At 43.2% G+C, this 21,874-nt stretch overlaps 1 protein-coding gene across 2 annotated transcripts in view; it reads left to right on the forward strand.

Annotated features, from left to right (window-relative positions):
• BTBD11 (BTB domain containing 11) overlaps positions 1 to 21,874 on the forward strand; it is a 173,727-nt gene that overhangs the window by 81,390 nt on the left and 70,463 nt on the right. For both annotated transcript variants that reach the window (XM_030479855.1, XM_030479857.1), the window contains exon 2: positions 18,198 to 18,347. In XM_030479855.1, the coding sequence (XP_030335715.1) occupies positions 18,198 to 18,347 (150 nt within the window). The remainder of the gene's footprint in view (positions 1 to 18,197; positions 18,348 to 21,874) is intronic.

Genomic DNA, 21,874 nt, shown 5'->3' on the forward strand with positions numbered 1-21,874 from the left:
AATGCTGGTAAAGCTCAAAGTGTTGGAGCGATTTAAGAAACAATAATAAGATCACAAGTACAGCTTACAAAAAAATGATCTCTTGTTCTGGTATTGTTGCATGAATTATGTTTGTATTATTTCATATTTCTATAAACTCTGTCAGGGTGGATTCTTTTTCCTAGTGTGCTGAATTATTTTCCCTGTCTTCTCTTTCCCTGGCAAATGCCATAAGCTTTTCTTTGGCATTCTTCTTCATCTTTATTTCTCGCTTCCCACCCTCCCCCCCCCCCAAAAAAAAAAAAGGATGAAAGAAAAAGAGAAGGCTTTGATAGATTTATTGCCTGTAAATCTATGAAAGGTGCTACTAAAAATCTCAGACTGAATGGCTGGGATACCGGTGAGGATCCAGTTAAGAACCATAGCTGATGTGATCAGTAAAGGTCTTTGGCTGTTTGATGGTTTTCCTAAAGCTCTCAGGATGCTGGGTTTTCTTGAGAACTTTTCCTCTGACAGGAAGGAAAATGTAATTTCTGTTTTTCTTGTTTGAAGAGATAAGTTTGACAACATGACTAGAGCAGAGTGTGTGTTGAAAGCCATGGAAATAAAGCATTAAGTGAAAGAACTCCAGTTTTACTCATAAAAATGTATTTATTTTTAAGCCACTTTCAGGATTTTCTGACATTTGGATTTCCTGATAATGAAATATCTAGAAGCTACAACTCTCCCAGGTAGGCGGTGCAGTTCAGTGAGCTCTTTAATGAATACAAAGCATGCTTTCCTCATTGCATTTTTTTAGCTTTTTTTTATTATTATTTTTTTACAGGCACAGTTTTAAGAACTGAAATATTAGATATCTGGATTTATTGAAGTCCACAGTGTTGGGTGAAAGGAGTACGTTTGTCGTGGTTTGAGCCCAGCCGGTAACTCAGAACCACACAGCCGCTCGCTCACTCCCCCCCCCCCCTTCTTCCTCCCCCCGCTCCCGGAGGGATGGGGAGGAGAATGGGAAGAATGCAACTCCCACGGGTTGAGATAAGAGCAGTCCCGCAACTAAGGTATAACACAAAACCACTACTGCTACCACCAATGATAATAACGATTAGTGAAATAACAAGGGGAGAGGATACAATTGCTCACCACCCGCCGACCGATACCCAGCCCGACCCGAGCAGTGATCTGGGCCTTCCGGGTAACTCCCCCCGGTTTATATACTGGGCATGACGTGCTGTGGTATGGAATACCCCTTTGGCTAGTTTGGGTCAGGTGTCCTGTCTCTGCTTCCTCCGGCTTCCCCTCCTCCCTGGCAAAGCATGAGACTGAGAAAGTCCTTGGTTAGAATAAACATTACTTAGCAACAACTAAAAACATCGGTGTTATCAGCGTTGTTCCCAGGCTGAAAGTTAAAAAACACAGCACTGCACCAGCTACTAAGCAGGAGAAAAATGACTGCTATAGCTGAACCCAGGACAACGTTTTTTTAAGAGCACTTCATTTTCACCTCTGCATAGTGGAGTTGTCTTTGAAATGCACCCAAGGAGCAGAGCATGCACCCTTCAGCTACCAAGGCCCAGTTGTCTGCCTGCGTTTAAATAAGTCACCATGAACCTCCCATTTTCCATTTTCACTGTTTCTTTTGAGAATTGGTTTGTTGATAAACCTACTGGGGGGGCTGTTTATGTAGCATAGTGCTTCTCAAGGTGTTTTCCAGACATTACTGAAACAAGTAATGTTCCGTGGCATCACCAGTTTTACAGAGGGATACACCAGGGTGTGCACAGGTCTGTGAGCTTTTTGGAGGCCAAGTTGCATCTATGGCAGACTGCAACTGGAAATGGGAGTCGGATCCCAGCTCATTTTGGAGGTGTGCTGTGAGGGGCTTATGCTTGCTGTAGAAGATCTTTGGACCTCCTCGGATCCCAGGCATACGTTCCCCATGGGAGCAAAGCTTCTCTTCCCTACCCCACTGCTTCTGTGCAACATGCTCCTCTGGGTATTTCTCTTCATCACAATGAGTGTTTTTGGCTTGTAGTGAGGGCTGATTTGGGACCAGTAGTGGTGTAAATAAGGGGCAGTGCCCCAGTGTCAGCTGTGGTGAAGCCAATTTGCGTGGCATCAAGCTAGAACATTTAATGAACCTCCATTTGATCTATGTGTTAAAACGTTCACTGCTTACGTCATTCATGCTGCGTGCTCTCAGTGATTGTGGTGAGCCTTGTGTTGCTCACTTCAACTGGGGAGCGTCTTGCACCCAGCTTTACCTTGCTGTAGCCCTTCTTATTAAGAGGGTCTGGGATGGCGGACCTCTAAGCTCTGGTTTCATTGCAGATACCAGTACCTTTATCTCCATTCAAGGCAAGAAGATTTGAAGCATTACACCTTAACTATGTAAACTAGACGCCTAACCATGCATTCCAGAGTCATGGAGGGCCAAGGAAAATTAATGCTCTAATAATAGTTAATTGTTTTGAAGATATATATTGAAAATAAAGGTCTAAGTATCTTGGTAAAGATTGTTTCCTTTATTACAGCAATGTATCTCATTTTACAGGAATCATTTATAGTAGCAATCAGCCCATGGTGATAAAGCAAACTCAGCAATGCGCTTTACAAACTCCCGCTGCGCAGGGGTGGTTTGCACTGATGGCTCTTCAAAGCCAGAGGATGCTCATGGGCACGCACAGCTACACGAGCAAAAAACTGAGCCCGTTTCCGTGCCTGCCTGCCTGCCTGCAACCACAGTGTGCAAACCGCAGCACCTACAGATGTCACGTACGTCCCTCAGCAGGATGAAGGAGGTCGCTTCATTCTCACAGGCTGTGGTCGCTGCAGAGCCCTCCTGAAGCCCAACTTGGCAGCGGTGCTGGTTTCCCTGCTCTTGAGCTGGCAGTGGTGTGGCTGTGCCATCGACCCCCATGCTGTTCCCCTGCTGCTGTTGCAGATTCCCGGCTTGAGGCTACAGCATGTGGAGATTTGGTCGGTGGCCAAAATAAACCAACAGAGAGAATTGAATAAAGAGCGGGTGTTGGCACACACGCAGATGTACCGGCAGGGAGCTGTCGCTGGAACAGGATTTCCATGGGCGGACAGCTCATTGGTGTTTGCCACCAGCCGAGCCCCGGCACAGCAGGCATCATGCATGCCTACAGAATCACCTTCCACAGCCAAACACCCCCAGTCCGCTCAGCTTAGAGTCAGCTTTTCTAGCATGTCCCATGGGCCTCTGGATTTGATATCCAAACAGGATATTAGCCAAATAAGTAGTTATTAGCCAAATACAGTGCACCTTGAGTGCAAGGTGGCTGGACACTATGGTGCTGTTAGTTCTGGGGGAAGTGTGGTGGCTTAGGCACTTGCAGGAGCCTGCATTGCTGAGGCAATTTGCTGCACAAGTTGGGGCTTGCCTGGACCTGAAGGCTTCATGATGAGTAGATGAACTGCCCTTATCCAGCTGAGAGGTGACAAACATGCATTTTTTTTACATCTAGTCTGGGTTCGTCTCTAATAATATTTATTGTCTTTGGACAAGACATTGTCTTGGTTGTTGTCTTGGATGTTGTCATCTTCGGATGAAGATCTGCATGTTCTAGCTCCCCCCAAGATGTGTAAACTTTCTCTTCTTTAGACATATGTATTTTAAATGTCTCTCCTTGCTTTGCTCCAGAGTCATTTCATGGTCAGTCTGCTTTTGAAGCACCTAAGTTAAGGTTTGCTGTACAGTTAAAATTAAGCGCAAACTGGTGTTTGCTTCAACAAACTGGTGTTTGTCCTCATATATTGCTGCTATGCACACCAGTCAGGTGCTATTAAATCATAAAAAGTAAGAGGATGGTAGATCACATGAATGTTATTGCACACTCAACTGCCAGTTCATTCTCCAAAAGCATGCAGAGTGGCTTAGTGTGAACGTTATTTTCCATCATTTGTTTTTTTGTCTATAGCTGCTTGCATTAATCTTTTATGTCCTGTCAATAAACCACAGTTCATGAGCTCCTTATCTCTCTTGTCTACATCATATTGGTCTGTGCTGACTCTTGAGTTATGTGCCTAAGGACATTTGAATCACACTTCCACTTGCACATGAAAGCCATTGCTTCATCCTGCATATTTCCCATGATTCTGAAGTAATCCCAAAAATATTTTACTGTTTTTCTCCTTAGAGTTGCAAGCACTGTCTCTAGCAGTCATATTTTTCTTTGCCCCACGATGATGTGCAGACCCCAGCATGTACTTTTTGCTGTGTGAACAATTCAGATTGAATTTTTCAGAAGCATGTGAAGATCAAGGCTATGGATACTGAGAGATCAGTTCAGGACAATCTGTGTCTGCATCTGCATCTTGTTTCTCTATCTCAGAGTGTGCTGGGGAAAGCCACGCTGCTTACTTGACCTTTGTGAATCAGATCCCTTCTGAAACATTGTTTTGGTTAAAAACTCCAGTGGGTGGACTTTGCAGTGATCAGTCCCTAACCAAATCTGAAGGACTGTTTCCAGTTCATCTTTCCAGCTCTATCTGAAGAAGAAAACCTTGTCCCACAATTTCCAGTTGTCCCCTTCACGATCAGGGCAAAGTCAAGGTTATGTGGGGAGGCTTAAATTTGAACTCATAGGGTTATTAATGGTTTGGGGTATTGTAGAGTAAAACCTGAATTCCCAGTGCTTGTTATTTTGAGAACTGGTCTTGGAGGCTTTTGGATTGTCACATTGTCATTGTTTTTGCCATGATCGTTATATTCATGCCTTTAAATTGTTGGAGTTGGAGACTTTGTCAGTTGACACTAAAGTTCATTGTGAATTCAAAGATTCAAATAGTGGCTGGTTAAGCAGAGATGGAGAAAGCGTCCATGATCATATGATTATTCAGTACGTGTATACGTCACCTGAATATGATTATTCAGGTGACGTGTACACACACAATTTATTTCAGAAACTAAATAAAAATGTGTCAAGTTCCCTAGCTGTGTTTAGTGAACAAAGAATACCACTGATGCTCAACAAAGATGCAACTGTCTGAGGAAGGAACTTATATTAAATGAAAAAGTTTCAGTGCTTTGCTCTGTTCTGAGATTAAACAGATGCATAGATAAACAGGGGACAGGCATCATAACTCCTTGTTAGCATGTTGTCTGTTGGATCCACCAACAGACAACATACCAACAATACCAGGAGGGGTATATGTGGAAGTGGCCCTGCAGGTACCTCTCTGCACAGTGAAGTCCAATGTGTATTCAAAGTCATAGCAGCAAGTTAAGAATTACTTTCTTGATTACATATTTCTGGGCAAATGAGCACTTTCAGTGAAAAGTGAAGCAGAGGTCTGTGTGCAAACAAGATGAGGGAAGACATGACATGAACAGGCAGTTGTTTGGGGACTGTACCTGAGTGATGGAAATTGAGTTTATCTGAGTATTGGGAAAATGGAGTCTGATGAAGAGCTTACTTTGTATTGGTTTATTATTTGGTGGTTCTTTTCTATCTTCTGGGTTTTTGACTTGAATCAGTTTCCAAGATTTATATTTGATTTCTCTGTCCTGCATAGTGTATATTGCTGCTTAGTCAGCTTGTCAGTTATGTAATGCTGTCCCACTGAAGCCACGTCTGGAAGTTTCCAAATAGCATTTGGTTTCTTTCAGACTGCTTAAAAGACAAAAGGCTAAATAAAAGCAGCATATGAGATGTAGCTGGTAAGGCAGTTAGCATGGCCTACTGTGACGGCTACTTGCTGATGATCATTAATGTCCCTGATTTCAGTTGCTTCTGATATGTTCCAACGGCATTTAGCTTTTTGTAGGACAGTCACTTCCCTTCAAATGATTTAAAAATGCTTTTTTTCTAAATTTCAGCCAAGTTGGCTCAGCCATTTCTAAGATTAAAGCTATGGGGGAAAAACTGCTCCGCAGTTTATTTCCCATCCTAGTTTTGGTACCTGAGTATTGCAGAAGGACCGGTGAAGCTGTGCTTGCTTGGAGGTGAAGCACCTCCATGGGGCGGCCTAGGTACTGCCAGGGATGTGCCTCTGTCTCCAAGGAGGGCACTCATGGAAAGAGGTGAGCTCATGGGGAACGGCATCCTCCAAGCAGAGGATGCAATCATGCCAAAGTCATGCCAAATACCTCATTGAATCAAAAAGATAAAATAGTGACCATCTGTTTATTCATTAACTACTGTCTATTCAGTGCACTGCAGAAGAGTCTGACATAAAAGTGATCATGTTCTTTTATTATAGGGGATTTGGTATTTGTTGATCTTTGTGTAAAGGTCTAGGTGAAACAGCAGAGGAGATTAATAATGCAGAGGTTCAAATCTGAAGATTATGCACAAATGAAAACTGGGTTTGACCCTTAACCACTCTGAGAATAAATGTGCAGTCATCTCTGTCTAGAAAAAGTAGTAGAGGGCATCATTTTCAAAAATGAATGAGCTATTTTAGGAATAAAACTGTGAATCTTGATATGAAATTCAGAATGTATAAATGGGTACTCTGCAGGGATAAAAAGAATATTAAACTTACCTAAAGTAGTTTTTAAAAGTCTTTTTCATTTAAACTAGTAGTGATGTAATGAGCTTATGCAGCTGAATACAGTATGTATTATGGTTGGGTGGGAAGGGGGCGCTCATCAGCTCTGTAAAACCTGATTTGAAATGGGTTCAGCCAGCCAATCTGTAGGGCAAGCAGTCATAAAAGTGTGCTAGCAACTTAGTCTAACATCTCTTCTTGTAGATTTTTTTCATTCGCTGTAATGATTTTACCATACTTCTATGTGTATAGGTTAACCTTCACTGGTCAGAGCTGATTTATTGTTGAGGTGTCTATATCAAAGGTCTGAATGGTGAAATACGTGCTATTAACAAGCCATTTCTGTTTAGTAAGCCAAGTGGAATGTTGGAAGAATGTGAAGGTTACTTTTAGAAAGGACTGTCATCTGGCCAGCATCCAGGGTTTCCAGTCAGTGAAATTTTTAGGTGAGTATTTGGCTTTAAATACCTGGAGAAACCATTGCAGCACGTGTTGAAGGCAGAGGATTACTCCTTTACTGAGAGTGGGAGCTGGTAGCTTGGTCCCACACTGGTCACCACCACTGGTACCTGAGCTCAGGTGTTTGCAGGTGAGAACATCTTGCCTGCTAGGAATACCCCCAAATGATGCAGCAAACCTGATTGAGGAGAGTATGCAGGGGGCTGTAGGACAGGTCCTGCCCTGGGGTTGTCCACAGTTCAGGAGATTGCTCTAGTCCTGTGCCTCATACCTTCAAGGGTAGGCGGTTTTTATCCTGCTGCGATAATCCGTTTTCTCAGTACCATTCTTAGCAGGGTGGGAGAGAGCATTGTAAATGCTCAGGGTGATGGGATACTGCCCTGAAGCCAGTAAATAACAGCTTGTATTTCTAAAACATCTTATCATTCTTTATTTTCATTAAGCATGGGCTTTCATGGTGAGGGTGGAGTGGCTAATGTGATATTTATCTGTGCAAGCAGTTGAAAGGAAATTCTAATTGCTTAACCTTTACTGTGGGCTCCACACGTTCCAGTTTCCCCAAAATACATTGCTTGGGGGTAAAATCCCGACCCTTACAAAGTCAGCAAGAGTTCTGCCAGAGCTGCCTGCTGTTTACCTGCTGAAGCATGGCAACATGCAGCAGCAGTGCAGTTTTGTTCACAGGTGTCTGTAGGCTCAGGGGCTTCACTGTAGCTGCTGTATGTCATGTGTTTGCAGGTTTAATGCTCTACCCACTGCAGACTTTACTAATTTTGTCTATTTATTGCTTATTTTATTCAATTACATACCCATGTGCCTTCCCAGAAAGCTTTGGTGCTGATGAGTTAGTTGTTCAAAGTTGAAGGATAGTGATGGTTTTAGCTGCCCAAGGCTTTGGCATTGGTGGAAGATGACTTACAAAGCAAACAGCAAGCACCCAGCTCTACAGAAAGAGATGTCATTCTTCAATCAGCTGGTCACCTCACCCTTGTAAGGTCAGGTGTTTCACCAGTTTGAATTGCAAACCATCCTTATTTCTTTCTGTACATACAGTTTGCATAAGCTTTTACATACATAACTGGTTCCCAATTACAAGGTGGTGATTGCTCCATAGACCACAGGTGTCTTGTCCCGCTCCCTTCAATCCCATTTCCTGCTGCTACCCCCATGCGTCACCTGTGAAATGTGAAGGGTGCAGTTGGTAACTGTGATGGGAATGTCTCATCTTCAGTCTCAGCATCGAGTGTCTGCTCCACTATGTGTTATTCATGGAGTTTTGCACAAGCTGATGGTGTTCCAAAGCGAAAGGAGGAATTTTGGCAAACAGTTCCTTCTCCTGTAAAAAGCATGCTAATCTTTGCAAATACTGAAGCAAATGGAGGTGTTTTTTAAGGTATTCAAAATATTCTTGCCAAGCGTATTGTGTAGTATTCAGTGCAACTGCTCAGAAACATAAGTGCTTCGATGTTTCTGAAATGATGCATCTGACCCTTGAAGGCATTCAACGTGTGATGCCTACGCCGAAGGAATGGTTGCACACAGAGAAAGCAGTGGAAAAAATAGTCTTTTGGATCAAGCATTTTGTACTGCTTTATATAGCTGCAGTACCTGGTACAGGAGCCTGTTTGGATAGTAGGTCTCTCAAAAATGAGGGATTATGTGCTTGCATGGGATTTTTATTTCCAATTGAAATACTCAGTCTTTCTTCTCAAGAAGTCCAAAGCAACTGGGTCCTGCATTTGGGCCACAACAACCCCATGCAACGCTCCAGGCTTGGGGAAGAGTGGCTGGAAAGCTGCTCAGTGGAAAAGGACCTGGGGGTTACTGATTGATGGCTGAACATGAGCCAGCTTGTGCCCAGGCAGCCAAGAAGGACAATGGCATCCTGGCCTGTATCAGCAATACCGTAGCCAGCGGGGCCAGGGCAGTGATCATCCCCCTGTACTCGGCACTGGTGAGACCACACTTGAATACTGTGTTCAGTTCTGGGCCCCTCACTACAAGAGAGACATTGAGGTGCTGGAGCGGGTCCAGAGAAGGGCAATGGAGCTGGCGAAGGATCTGGAGCAGAAATCTAATGACGAATGGCTGAGGGACCTGGGGGGGTTTAGTCTGGAGAAGGGAAGGCTCAGGGAGGACCTTATTGATCTCTACAACTACCTGAAAGGAGGTTGTAGTGAGGTGGGGTCAGTCTCTTCTCCCAGGTAACAAGTGACAGGACAAGAAGAAACGGCCTCAAGCTGTGCCAGGGGAAGTTTAGACTGGATATTAGGAACAATTTCTTCGCGGAGAGGGTGTTGAGGCATTGGAACAGGCTGCCCAGGGAATGGTGGAATCGCCGTCACTTGGAAGTGTTCAAAAACCGTGTAGATGAGGCCCTCAGTGACGTGGTTTAGTGGTGGACTTGGCAGTCCTGGGGTAGTGGTTAGACTTAATGATCTTAAAGGTCTTTTCCAACCTAGCTGATTCTGTGATTCTATGATTTTATACAACAGTGCTTCATTAGCTGCTGGTGTTTTGTTTAGCAAATACTGGAGGAGGCCAGACTGGGTTAGGAGAGAGGTGCCTCATCAGCAGCATTGGGATTTCAGGCCATGCCCATGTCATGGTTACTGAAGGGGAAGTTGTCTGTTGCGGCTGGGCATTTCGTGGGGCCAACAGTAATGAATGAAAGAAATTAGAGCCCCCAGGAAAGCGTATTAAGCTATGAATCACCGAATCCTCTTGTTCTGCTGCTATCAGCTGGCAGGCCTTTTTCCATAAAATAAAACCCATTAACGTGTTCTTCATCATTTTCAGTGACTCAGAGGCTTACACCTTCTGCGAACTCTTGGTCTAATAGGGAAGAGTGCTTATTTTAAGCCAAACCCGTTTTTGCACGGGTTAGTACTCCTGTGCATGTCTAGAGTCCATGTTTATACCAGTGCACAGCCTTTCCCCCTTGGGTATGTGTCTGCCATCTTGAGTACTTGCTGGTAGCTGCAAGAAACATCTCGCAGTTAGACTGAGTACCATCAAATCCACATTTTTCTGAGCTTCCTCACTTGCTGGCACTGCCAACACATTCATCGTGTTCTTTTTGTCCATCAGTTTTCCCATGACCTCTCAACTCCTTGCATCTGTGGAGACACTGAGGGCTGCATCTGTTGTATTTATTTACATGTAGCAGAGAAGGAAGGTAATACTGGCATTTTTAAATTTTATTTTCTGTATGTGGGTGCCTCCTGACAAAGAATGTGATAGAAAACCTTTCTTCTCTGCATCGCTAGTTCCAGGGCAGCATAACTTAGATCAGGGTAATCTCGAGCTGATGAGTACTCAGCGTGAAATAAATGCGCTGTGTCAGCTCTAACATCTCTCTGCCAAAAAAATCACAACTCACACTGAAACTTTTATGGTCACAGTGACAGTGGAATAGCATGGCTGAGCATAGTGTGCTGTTTTGCAGTTTTCCTGTTGCGAAGTTGAGAAAATGCCCCTTCGTGGCCAAGAGGGAGAGCAGAGGTGAAAATCACAGGTAGGGGAAAGTGTGTGGTACACATCAGTCCCCTCACAAGGGAAGGGAAGGGGGATACAGCTATTGCATCAGCCACAGCTCAATGTGCTGTCAGCACACGTTGTCTGTCCAGTCCATGGATGCACGCCGTCAACCAGCTTCAGCTACTGCTACTTGCCCAGTGGCAGTAGCAGAAAGACCACTTTATGGAACTGAGAGAGACCTTGGGATAAGCATGAGGAGACTGATCTCCATTTCTTCTCTTGCTTGTGGACTGGCTTGCCTCACGTTCCTTGGTTTTGTTTGGGGTTTTTTTTTTTGTGGTGGTGGTTTTGAGGATTTTGAAGTTTTGCAATTGATTTTGGCAAGACCAAGATTTTATTTTCTTTATATCCTAATAAAGTTAAATGTAAAGCTGTAGCTGGTGATTTGGGAGCCTAGTTTTTATTTTTAGTGGGATCTAATCTTCTGATTCTTCTTTGTTTTGTAATATATAGCATAAACAATCAAATCCATCCTGTGTTCCACTTGGTTGTGCACCACTTAACTGCTTGGTGCTAGCCGAATATATCCTAATTTAGTTGAATTGTTGTTCCTTCTATGCCGTTTTAAGCAGCAGTGATTGCCACACATTATCATTAGGCTAAAGCGATTGCCTTTAGAAGGATCCTAATAAGGAGGACGTCCCAATTAAGTAGAATGTGTTGTGCTAAGGAACTCCTTAGAAGAAAAGATGTCACAGTCACTTGTTGTAGTATAATTCTCTCGTCTTCCTGTAACATCTGCTCTAATATCTCACAGAGGTACTGTCTGCATTGGATTATTTTGTTAGGCTCTCAGTTCTTTCATTTTAAAGAACTGAGTTATTTGCTCTTCTCCTGATTTTTCCAGGAGAGAAAGGGTGATCTCTTGTGGTTAAACTGCATAACTAGAGGTCTTATGCTTTTTTCTTGGTTTTCTCTGTCATTGCTTATTTCACCTTGAATTGGTTGCTAGGCTCTCTAATGCTTTACTTTCACTTCATCTATAAATTGTACATGAGTATTGCCTTACCCGCTTAAGGCCAGTGTCTTGAGGCTAAGAGAAAAGCTGATAATGGTTACTAACCATTTGGGTAGTAACTGCTAAAGAGACAAAAAGTAGTGTCCCTTTACTCTCTTGCATCTGATTCCGTGCCTGTTCCACCCTTCCTCATTTGGGCTGCTCTGCCTACTCTAAGATTCCGATTCTGGAAACTTTATATCACCACCTAGCTTTCCCAAGCACTTTGCATTTTCTCCATGCAAAGGCACTCCCTGTTATTTAACCAGGCTGGAATGCATGGAAAGAAGACACTTTGCACTCCTTGCTTTGAATGCTTTCCAGGTCTTCCGTTAAGTGGAAGCACTGGCTGATATGATTAGCTTTAAGGTTTTCCCTGCAGTCTCATTTCTATAAGGAGAAGTCAAGATGTTTTCCATCTTGTCTTGCTGGTCAGGTTGACAGGCTGAGCTAAGGAGTCATGGTGCACGTTGCTTCAAACAACAGAGACCATAGAGTTTCTTTCCAAGTCTGATTTTCAATGTAGTGGTTTACGTCACTTTGTATTTACCAGTTCCTGTTCATTGGTGTCAGGATGCTGAACTCAGGGTGCTGGTGTTCCCACACTGTGTTTCAAAATCTGATGTGTGTACCTGAATGGTGCATCATCTCACATATTCATGGTTGCCACAATTGCAAAATGTGGGGTCAGGGGAGTTTTTCTTCATGTCAGAGTACCAACCGTGTCGGGTTTGCACCCAGTGAAATGCTTTGCTATTGCAGAGGCAGCTTGCAATACTTTGTCCCTTTTATTTCTTTCCCATTGGCCTATATGTTGTGGATCTCAAAAATACTCTCTGGTGCTGGGAAATATTTTGGTACATGTGGAAGAAAAGGGATTTTTTTTGATTGGATGTTTTGTGAGCTCTTGAACTTCATGTGATTGTTTATGAGAGCAGGACACTGGACTCAAAGACATTCTAGTCCCATGATAGTTGAGTGGATTTCCTACTCCTAACCATAGCCCCCCTAGGTAAAGTCAGCATTTATTTGAGCAATGTGATGTGCAGCACCACGTTTTGGGGACTGTTCAGGGTTAACTACCATTTTCAGGCTCATTATGTACAGCAACTTGATCTGTCCTGCACGCTTAATTTCTATAAACTCTTAGTAGGATCCAGCTATTCCTTGCAGTGGGAGTATAAGCTGTTTTCCAGATAAGTACATTTGCATAAGATGTTATAGATAAAGAGAGAGGTCAAAGGTACTTTGAATTATTTTCTCTTGAAAGCAAGAGCACTTAGTTAAAAAAAATAACAAGAGATGAGCGAAAAAATCATACTTCTATCCAGACTCTAAATTAATACACATAAAGAAATCTGTCACTCTTTTCAAAGGAACAAATGGTGAAATGTGCCAAGCATATTTTATAGTCTTCATAGCACTTGTATTTTTAATCAAAACAAACACATTTGTGTTGAGTTTCTGCTAGATGCCTCAGCACGGATCATTTGAATCATATTGTCCAGTGGGCATTTTTATTAATGTCATTGGAAATTTGTTTTGGTTTAGACCATGGGATTTGAATACTAATGACAGGTAGCTGGCAAAGAATTGGAAACATGAATTATATTAGGTGTTGCAGACCCATGAATTTAGGCAGTGGAGACTTTTCCTTGCTCGCCTTGGTCTGTCACTTCTGTATACAGATATATATATATATAAAAAACTAAATCAGTGATACTTGAGGTATCATTTGGTCTTGGTGTATTTCCTGTATGCTCAAGCAATAGCTTGATTAAATGTCTTCACCTCCTTGAAATGCAAATAAAAACTTCAAATACAGGAGGTGTATGGTACTGAAGCATGTTTACAATAGGTGAGAAAAGGAAGTTTAGAGCAATTAACTTCAGACCTGGAGTAACTGGTACTGCAGGTTTAGGTTCTGTATCCCTCATTCTCTTTTTCCTGAGATGGACTCACAGTTGAAAATGCTGTTTTAGGTAGCAAAGCTAATTTGGGACCAAACTATGAGATGTTTGAGGATGCCCTGAACTTTACTGCCCATTCCAAATAAACAAACTTGCTGTTTTCTTGTTTTCCACATTGTGTAGTCATTCATCGTGATATATGAAAGACTGCTTGTCTTATTTTTTGCCGTTTTGCCCTTTGATCTGCCTTTGCACAATGCAAATAGCTGTGTGGTGCCAAGAGCAATAGATGATCCATGGAAAGCCAACAGCCTTCTGTGCCCGAGAGAAAGTGCCGACTGCTGATCCTGGAAAATAGACACTGTAGGTGCCAGCACTCGAGGAATCAAATGTTTTGCAACAGCTGGTATATAAATAAGTGCAGATATCTGTCTAAATAGAGAAACAGTGGGCAGGGCTTAGATGTTTTTAACAATTCCTCTGTGTTTAGGTGAAATTTGGGCTACAACCCCTGTATTTCTCCTACCCTGAAAGCCAAAGAAGTCACATAACCACTGCTGCATCTGGTGTTGGAGTTGCTCTTCTCCATCAGGTCCTTCAGGCTGTTTTGATGGAGAGACACTGAGGAGTAGGTTCAAGCTCTGCCAGGGCTGCTGCCGGGTTCTGAGTTAGGGATGTTTGCGTGGTGCATGCATGCTTCTGTCATGCTGCAAGAACAGCATGGACAGCTCTGTGGCAAGGTCTGAAATGAGTATGCAGGAATGTATGTATATTTGTGCCAAAATCTGCCTTGAAGTGGAGGGTGGTGCATCAACCAAGCCCAAGAGGTGGAAATGTGCATGGGGAAACGGGAATAGAGTTACCAGGTACCCCGGCTTTGGATGAGTTTGCATGAAGGTTTAAAATAACTGCTTCTTGTATGAGTTTGGGCATCTTCAGTCTTCACTTTGTAATTTTGTGCAATACGTCTTTGGTTTGGGATTTTTAAGTCCTTGGGGACTGAGCTCTGGCTTGTGTTTCAGCTTAGCCCAGGGTGCAGGAAAAATGTGGAGTCTATTAATTGTACATCAGATTTTCTCTGTGAAGTTATTTTGTCTCTGGAGATTTGGGAAGGAGAGCATTAAGAACTTGTCACTGTGATTTTATTTTTTCTTGGCATCCTGCTGATTTTCAAATGTATTCTCTGCATTTCTCTTCAGTCTTTTACCTACAGACTGCAGGGTACCCTGAGGCCAAGGGCGAAGTGAATAAAACAATTTTGAGTACTGCCCATTCTGAATGTCTCCTTGCAGACAAGTCTTAGACAGATCCCTGCCCCAGGGAGGGTACAGACATGGGGAAGCACTGAAAGAGGTGACAAAATCCAAATACACTTGAATGCTTTGGTTGTCTTGCCTTGCTCTAGTGGTTCACAGCAGTCACAGATGCAGCGTATGGCTGCTGTAGATTGTGTGGTGGCACAGAGCAGCCAGGGGCGTATTGAGTGAGTCCGGCCCTATATTTGTTGGGCAGCAACTGACTGCTTAATTTCCACTCTAGTGAATCAGAGGGAAGAAGAGGGATAAAATAATGGGCAAAGAAGCGCATGGGCTTGAGTAACTGTGCAGAAAGAAAGGACGTTGAACAGCTGAGAGAAAAGACAAATACTGCCGTTCATTTCTGAAGATACTCCACAGAAATCTTTGGTGTAAAATGACAGAGAGCATCAGCAGTGACAGACAGGAAGGCAAGGGGGAAAGCATCCTTTTCTTTGGGCCACTGGAAATTTGAAGTCCTCATCTGTTTGTCTAGTTCAACACAGTATGGCTGAAGACACTGCTGAAAAAGCAAGTGGATAATACCAGTCGTCACAGAATTAAAACAAGGAAGTTGAACTGTAGCCAAACCAGTGAAAGCTGGTGATGGCTATTTAAGTGTTTCTATTTATGAAAAAGATATTTATAATCACAGTGTTTTTACCTTTCCCCTCCCTCTTTGATTTGGCATGCTATTTTCTTGCCAGGGAGCAATTCCCTGCCGTAGCCTTTCATTGGTGAATTTGAGCTTTACGTCAAACACTGGTAAAAGAGAGTGGGGTTTTAGTCTAAAAACCATTTCATTCACTTATTTTTAATAATTTCTGGGGAAAACAGTTGAAGCTAGAAAATTGGCAGAGTTGCATGCCCAAGCCATAGAATTCCCTTTCTCCACACTGGCAAAAACCAGATCTGATCCAGCAAAATTGTGAGAATGGGTCACCTACTGTGGTCAATTATAGTTTTGAAGCTGGCATATTAAGTATCAGATGTTTGGCTATTGTATGTCTTTACTAATCTCCAACCCAAGTAAAACCCTTTCGCGTGACATATCCTATAATTTGTTAAGTTTTCTAACAATGACACATTTTACATGTCATTTTCACTTTTCATCCAAAAACCTAAAGATACGCTCCCCTTGCTAAAGAACAGAGTAATTAATCATCAGGGATGTTTGTAAGGAAAAGGCCTGGCTGTGGGAATGGAGTCATAGACAAAGTAGAGAATAAGATGTCTATATGCCACTTGGAGAAATCTCTGCAGTACATACTATGGTTTAAACCACTTGAATCTTACTATAAAGGTATCTTAAGCCAGTATTTTTTCCATGCTTAAGGTGTGTTTTCACTGAAAAAGATTTTCTTCTTGGAAAGATGCTTTTTAAAGATGCCATAAATGTGTTTGTGCTCTATTTCTTGGTTTTAGAAATCTCTTAAAATATTAGATCGCTTACACATCTGTTTTCTGCAGGGAAGGCTCTTCCAATTTGGTCTTAATTTCTATCCATTAAAGTTATAAAGAATGATCTAAGTAAATGAGAAGGATTTTCAAGAGAGAATACTTATTACAATACGCGAGAAAGTCTGCATTTTAAATCCAGGTGTTGTACTTCTCAAGCTGTGTACCTCCCCTGAATCCCTGAATATAAATGTTGATCAGTGCACCAAGTGTTTATGCAAGTCAGCCACTGAGCGATGGCAGGAGAATTTGGAGAGCTTGTTTGATAAGCTGTTGTTGCTTTTTATCCCTTACCTCTCCATGTTTAATTTTCCTCCCTGTTGCTGTGTCAGATGTCCTGCTCTTTCTCTCCAGGCTGCTTCCTCACGGGTCGTGTTCCTCTCTCATGACCTTCCACACATTATTATGTTTTTTCTGTAGTTGTTACAAGCCCGGGATCAGAGCCAGAGCTGGGATAACGACTGCTCCTCTGTCTCTAGCATTCAAATAGGCTATAAGGGAATTTGTTCTGGTGGTGGTGTTGTGCACGGAAGGTGATTCTGGTTCAGGTTGCTGTCTCATGGCCATGGTGGACAAGACATTTGGTCCCTGTTTTCCCGGTGTATACCCCTGCTTTTTCATTTGAACATACTCACTGAACCTCCATCACCTCCCTCCTCTCAGGATGAGTGTTTTTAGGTCTGTGCTGCAAATATAACTTTTAGGCTAAACTATTTGCAGGGAGGAGATGGATGTGAGGAGGGAGTCCAAGGCAGTTTGGTGGAGCTAACAAGGTGTCTGAGAAGCATCCACTCTCAGGTGCATTGCCATGACCTCAATGCTATATCTATTGGTAGAACAATTGATTGGTAGAGTTAGATGCCATATATTTGCTGAGCTGGTAAACTAAGCAAGTTCTTCTCCCTGAAGACTAGATAGGTATGTCTTCCTTAATGTATTTTGTAAAGTCTGCTCATCCCATAAGGGCAGAATCTCTGCCCTGTGCTTAAAAGGTAGGAATAGTAAGAGCTAATAGAAAAAATATGTTTCCTACTCTGGCTTCTTTTCAAAGGTAATTGTTGCATGTCATAGAATCAAAGATATGATGAAATTTCATCATCATAAAGAGGTGCAATTCCACTGCCTCAAGTGGGTCTCGACCTGTGTGTGTCCCAGAGGGTTTGGGAAGGTGATGCTGTGAAGAACATGGGCATAGCTGGCTGTTCACAGACCTCAGGAAGGGAGGAGAGCTTGCTTTCCAAGCTGGACTTCCATGCGTCTGTTACCCAAGGATGTTAATGCAGTGTTTGCTCTTGTAAATAAGTTCTGTTTTTCAGCGTGACAGTGATTTTGATTAATAAACGTGTGCCCTCTATCTACGCCTGAGGGTTTAGATGTCGTGGTAGAAAATGACTTTTGTGCCTGAATGAATGTGTATGTAAATTATTTTATGTCTGTAGCTTTATTTATGCCCTGCCCCACAAAAATTCACTGCTGTAAGGGCTTCTGCATAATGTGCTTTTGAAGTCCAAGCAGCTCAATTGTCAGGAGTTGTGTTTACAAGAGAAATTCAACAAGCCCATCAATGATACTGCGAGCATCTTGACACTGTCCATTATTTTGGCAATTGATGATGGAATTTCCCTTAGAGGAAAATCCAGTAAATGTATCATCTGTCTCATAATTTTAAAGCCAATCTTTAAGAATTCTGTTACTGAGATATCATTTTCTGATAAATTTGTATGGGTTTGGAGTAGTTTCTAGGAGGCTTGTTTGGAACCCCCTTGATATCCTCCTTGGGCAATTCTCTAGGATTTTCCCTAGAATTATCCCTAATTGACATCATAAGTAAGTGACTTAAGGATATTCAGAAGAGATAACAAGGGCTACTTCCAAGAGCATGAGTCATCTGTGACATTGAGTTATACATGTTGACCGTCTTTGAGCTCTTCATGCACACTCTGTGTCTTGGAATGTCCCCAAAAGTGACGTGGGGGTGGCAGCAAAGTCATCCATCATGGCTGAAATTACAATGGATTTCTCCTTTCTTTTTATCCACTGTAGGTGTTCTCTGCCTGCCGGACAGCCTGAACCTTCACAAAGACCAGCAAAGGTCAAACAAGCCCGGGGAAGTGCAGATGTTCAGCCAGTCAGAGCTGAGGACCATCGAGCAGTCTTTACTTGCTACACGTGTGGGGAGCATTGCTGAACTCAGTAAGTACAAGGCTGTTGATAATTTTTGCTTTTCTTTCCTCAGAGTAAAGCAAAGTCAATTGCATTACCTGGTTGTGTGGAGGAGAGATGAAGGGACACATGTAATGTTGAAGGAGGTGTTGAGGCCATGTTTATGTTCCATGGCTAGTTTGGAAGCTGAAGCTGTAGGAGGAAAGGAGTCTCATGCAGTCTCATAACAATGCCTATGACTGTTAGCATACACTGCTCTCACTTTTAAAGGTGGAAGATGCTTTATTTCATCTTCCCTGTGTTGTGTTTGAGAGCACCTCACAGCTTGGCCAGACTTGCAGATGTCTGCTGTATTGGTGTCCTGTCTCATTTCACTGAGATGCCTGTTTTGAGATGGGCAGGCAAAAAGCTGAAGGCTGCAATAAGTGAGTGAAATACTGTCACAAATTTAAAAGAGAGCTAGTTCCACCCATCTTAGAGAGCGTCCTTCACCGTGCCTTTCCTTCTCCAGTTCCAGCAGAGAATCACCACTCAAACCTGCACCAGAGGATTTTGCGTATGGAAGATAAATTAGTTGCTACTAATCAAAATAAGAAATGTGAGAATCTGTGATATCTGTCAAAATCTGAAAGCTTTGGTTTCAGCACAAAGAAATTGTAGGAGGCAAAAGCCATGTGAATCCTCATATGATGTGGAGATAAAGTTACCAGAAGTGCCTTTTTTTAAACTTATATTTGTTAAGAGAAAAGCCTTCCAATCACGTGTTTACGGTATAGTTAGAGATACGAAGCTGTTTGTGGGGAAGAAAGAAACATTCAGACAAAAAAGGGTTTTTTTTCTTGAGGTCTGTCAGAAATACTGTCAAATATTTTTTTCCTGAGGTCTGTTATGAAATTTTGGGGAGAAATTGAAAGGATTCAAAGCTATGGAGATACAGGCCACGCAGCTTACTGTTGTTCTTATTACTGAATCCTGTGTTACCAGCATCATAAAGATCACATATAGGGATCTCATGTTCATTTTCCTGGTGCTTTCTATAGCAGTGGGAGTCTCCTCTGTAACTCCATCATATTGTCAGGCCTCGGCTTACTTGTTCATGAGCCATGTGGATGCACCATGGATCTTTGCCGGGAAGCCACAAAATGATTTTCTGTTTTCAGCTTGCTAATTTTTCTCTGCTTTCATGAAACATCAACAAGCCAAGAGCACTTACATGCCTTAGTGTGAAGTGTTGCGCTGCCTCTGGAATCAGGTGTTTGGTGTTATTCAAATTAAGTAATTTATGCTTATTTACTTCACGCTCATGAAACACACAGCACTACTGTCTGTATGCCAACTAAATTATGCGCGATACAGCTCTCTTTCTAAAAGTACATATGGTCATGTTTTAATAAATAAGTGATCTGTGGATATTTCAGGATTTTTTTTTTTTATTCATTCTGGATTCTTTTGAGCCTCTGTATGAAACCCAAAAAGCCAGACTCCTTTATTACCCCTTCTCCCCCTTTGAAATTTGATTCCCAGAAATCTGTCATCTCTAAGTAGTCCTAGCTTAGATTCAAATGCTTGGTTGGTAGGGTTTGCTTTCTGTGCATCTGTTGACTGCAAATACAGGCAAAACACTCTTCAGGGTGGCCAGCTCGAAGCAAAGAGCACATCAGTGGGAGTTAGATGCAGCTGTCAGAGAGGTTGGCACCTCCATCATGCTGGTAGGTCTCCAGAAAGCCCTCTGGACAACCATCGAGGGTGCCTCCCCAGCCGCTGCAAGCAGGCGCACGTTGGGGAAGAAGCAGTAGGAGGAGTGGTAATTGGCAAAGCTTGTAAGGTTTGATGCTCAGCTGGGTAGAAATCTTTGCTGTGGAGCAGTGCAGTGCAGAGTTCAAAACTGAGTTGTGAAACATGGAGGGAGGCACAGCATGGTGGTGCTCAAAATGCCATGAATTTGGGGAGAAAATCGTGAAATGGAAGGAAAATGGAAGGGTGGGAGGTACAAAGGGGTTTGCTCTCACTCAGTGCTTGTGTATGTGTCTCTGGCATCAGCAAAGGCTGCGACCTGGAGGTTACAGCAGATCCTCTGCCATGGTGGGAGGCTGGGAAACCACAGCATGGGGGCAGAAATGCTGAGCAGTGGGGAGAAGCCAGCGGGGAACACCTGGGGATCAGAGCACGTTGGTGGGGAGGGAGTAGGCGAAGGAGAATTTATTGTTGCCCTAGTGGTGTGAGGGGGATGAAGAGCTTTAGAAGTGGCGTTATGGAGAGGAAAAAGGATGCAAGTTGAGAAAGTGGGATATGAGGGAAGGGTTAGGTGTGTAAGAGCCCCTGCTCTTGTAGGGATGCATAAAGGTGATGAGGGAGACTCTCTGGGGATAGAAGGGAATTAAGAAGATAGCACTTGTGAAGAGGAGGAGGAAATGGCATCCAGGAGTGAGTGGCAAGGACAGAAGTTTGGCCTGCTGGACCAACAGAGCAGGCAGTTCCTGGTTGTGTGTCCGCAATGTTCCACCAGTTGCAATATCCCAAGAGCCAGGACTTCATTTCTGTTCTCCTCAAAAGAGTACAAAAAACAAGGGCAAAGAATGATCTTGCAATAAAGCCAATTTAATTTTGTCTCAGGAAAAAAAAAAAAAGAAAAAAAAGCAATTCTAATTGAATGATATTTCCTATAGTTTATCGACATTAATAATTAAAGCATTGCAAGTACAGGGAACAGCTAGAATTAACAAGTGCCCACATGCGGAGGAAAGGCTTCCCCTGCTCTCAGTTCTGCCCGGCACCTTCGCATGGAGCAGTGTGGCCTGCTGCTGACCTGCTGGGGGCTTTGAGAGCAGGAAACCAAATCTGTCCTCTGGAAGAGGACAGCTGGCAAACAGGGCCAGTTTACTGCCCACCACCTGGGTTTCAGCTCAAATCTTCTTATGTTTCTTTGCACTATGGCCCAGGTGGAAAATGGATTCACAGGGCAAAAAGCCTTGCGTCTTGTGGTACCTTCACCTTGCCCTACATGTGATGGCCCTCAGTTGTCTGCTCCCTTCAATTTTTCGTGTATGCTGTCAGCATATTAGGCAAGACCGTTTAGATGAGCTGTATCTCCCTGAGGGGTGACAGAGGTCAAAGAAAATTAGGGGAAGGTGGGAGGGTGAATACAACCATAGAAAGAGGGCAGCAACCTTTGGGAATGCTGCAGAAGAGGTGGTCAACCCAGGCTGCCATTGAGTGGTCCTCACGGCCAGGCAGGTGCAGCTGGACCCAGAGATGCTTCTGTGTCCCCCCAAACCCTGCTTCCGCTTTCATCTCCTGGGCTTGGCAGGCAGCAGGCACTGGTTGTTGCTGGAATGGCCCTGCCTTGCCTGGCGGCAGAGAGGGGAGGTAATACTGCTGCACCACTGGCCCTGGGGCACTCTCCCAAAAATAGGAAGAAGAGGAGATGTTGCTGACTTAGGGGAAAAAAATCAAAGGGAGGTTTCATCTCCAGGACTTAGGAGGAGAATGTAAATAGAGACCTAACTCTGCAATGCAATTACAGTGGTAATGCGTGATTCCAAAGAAAAGCTTGAAAA

The sequence above is a fragment of the Strigops habroptila genome, chromosome 3 (genome assembly GCF_004027225.2).
Source record: "Strigops habroptila isolate Jane chromosome 3, bStrHab1.2.pri, whole genome shotgun sequence".
Classification (NCBI taxonomy): Eukaryota; Metazoa; Chordata; class Aves; order Psittaciformes; family Psittacidae; genus Strigops; species Strigops habroptila.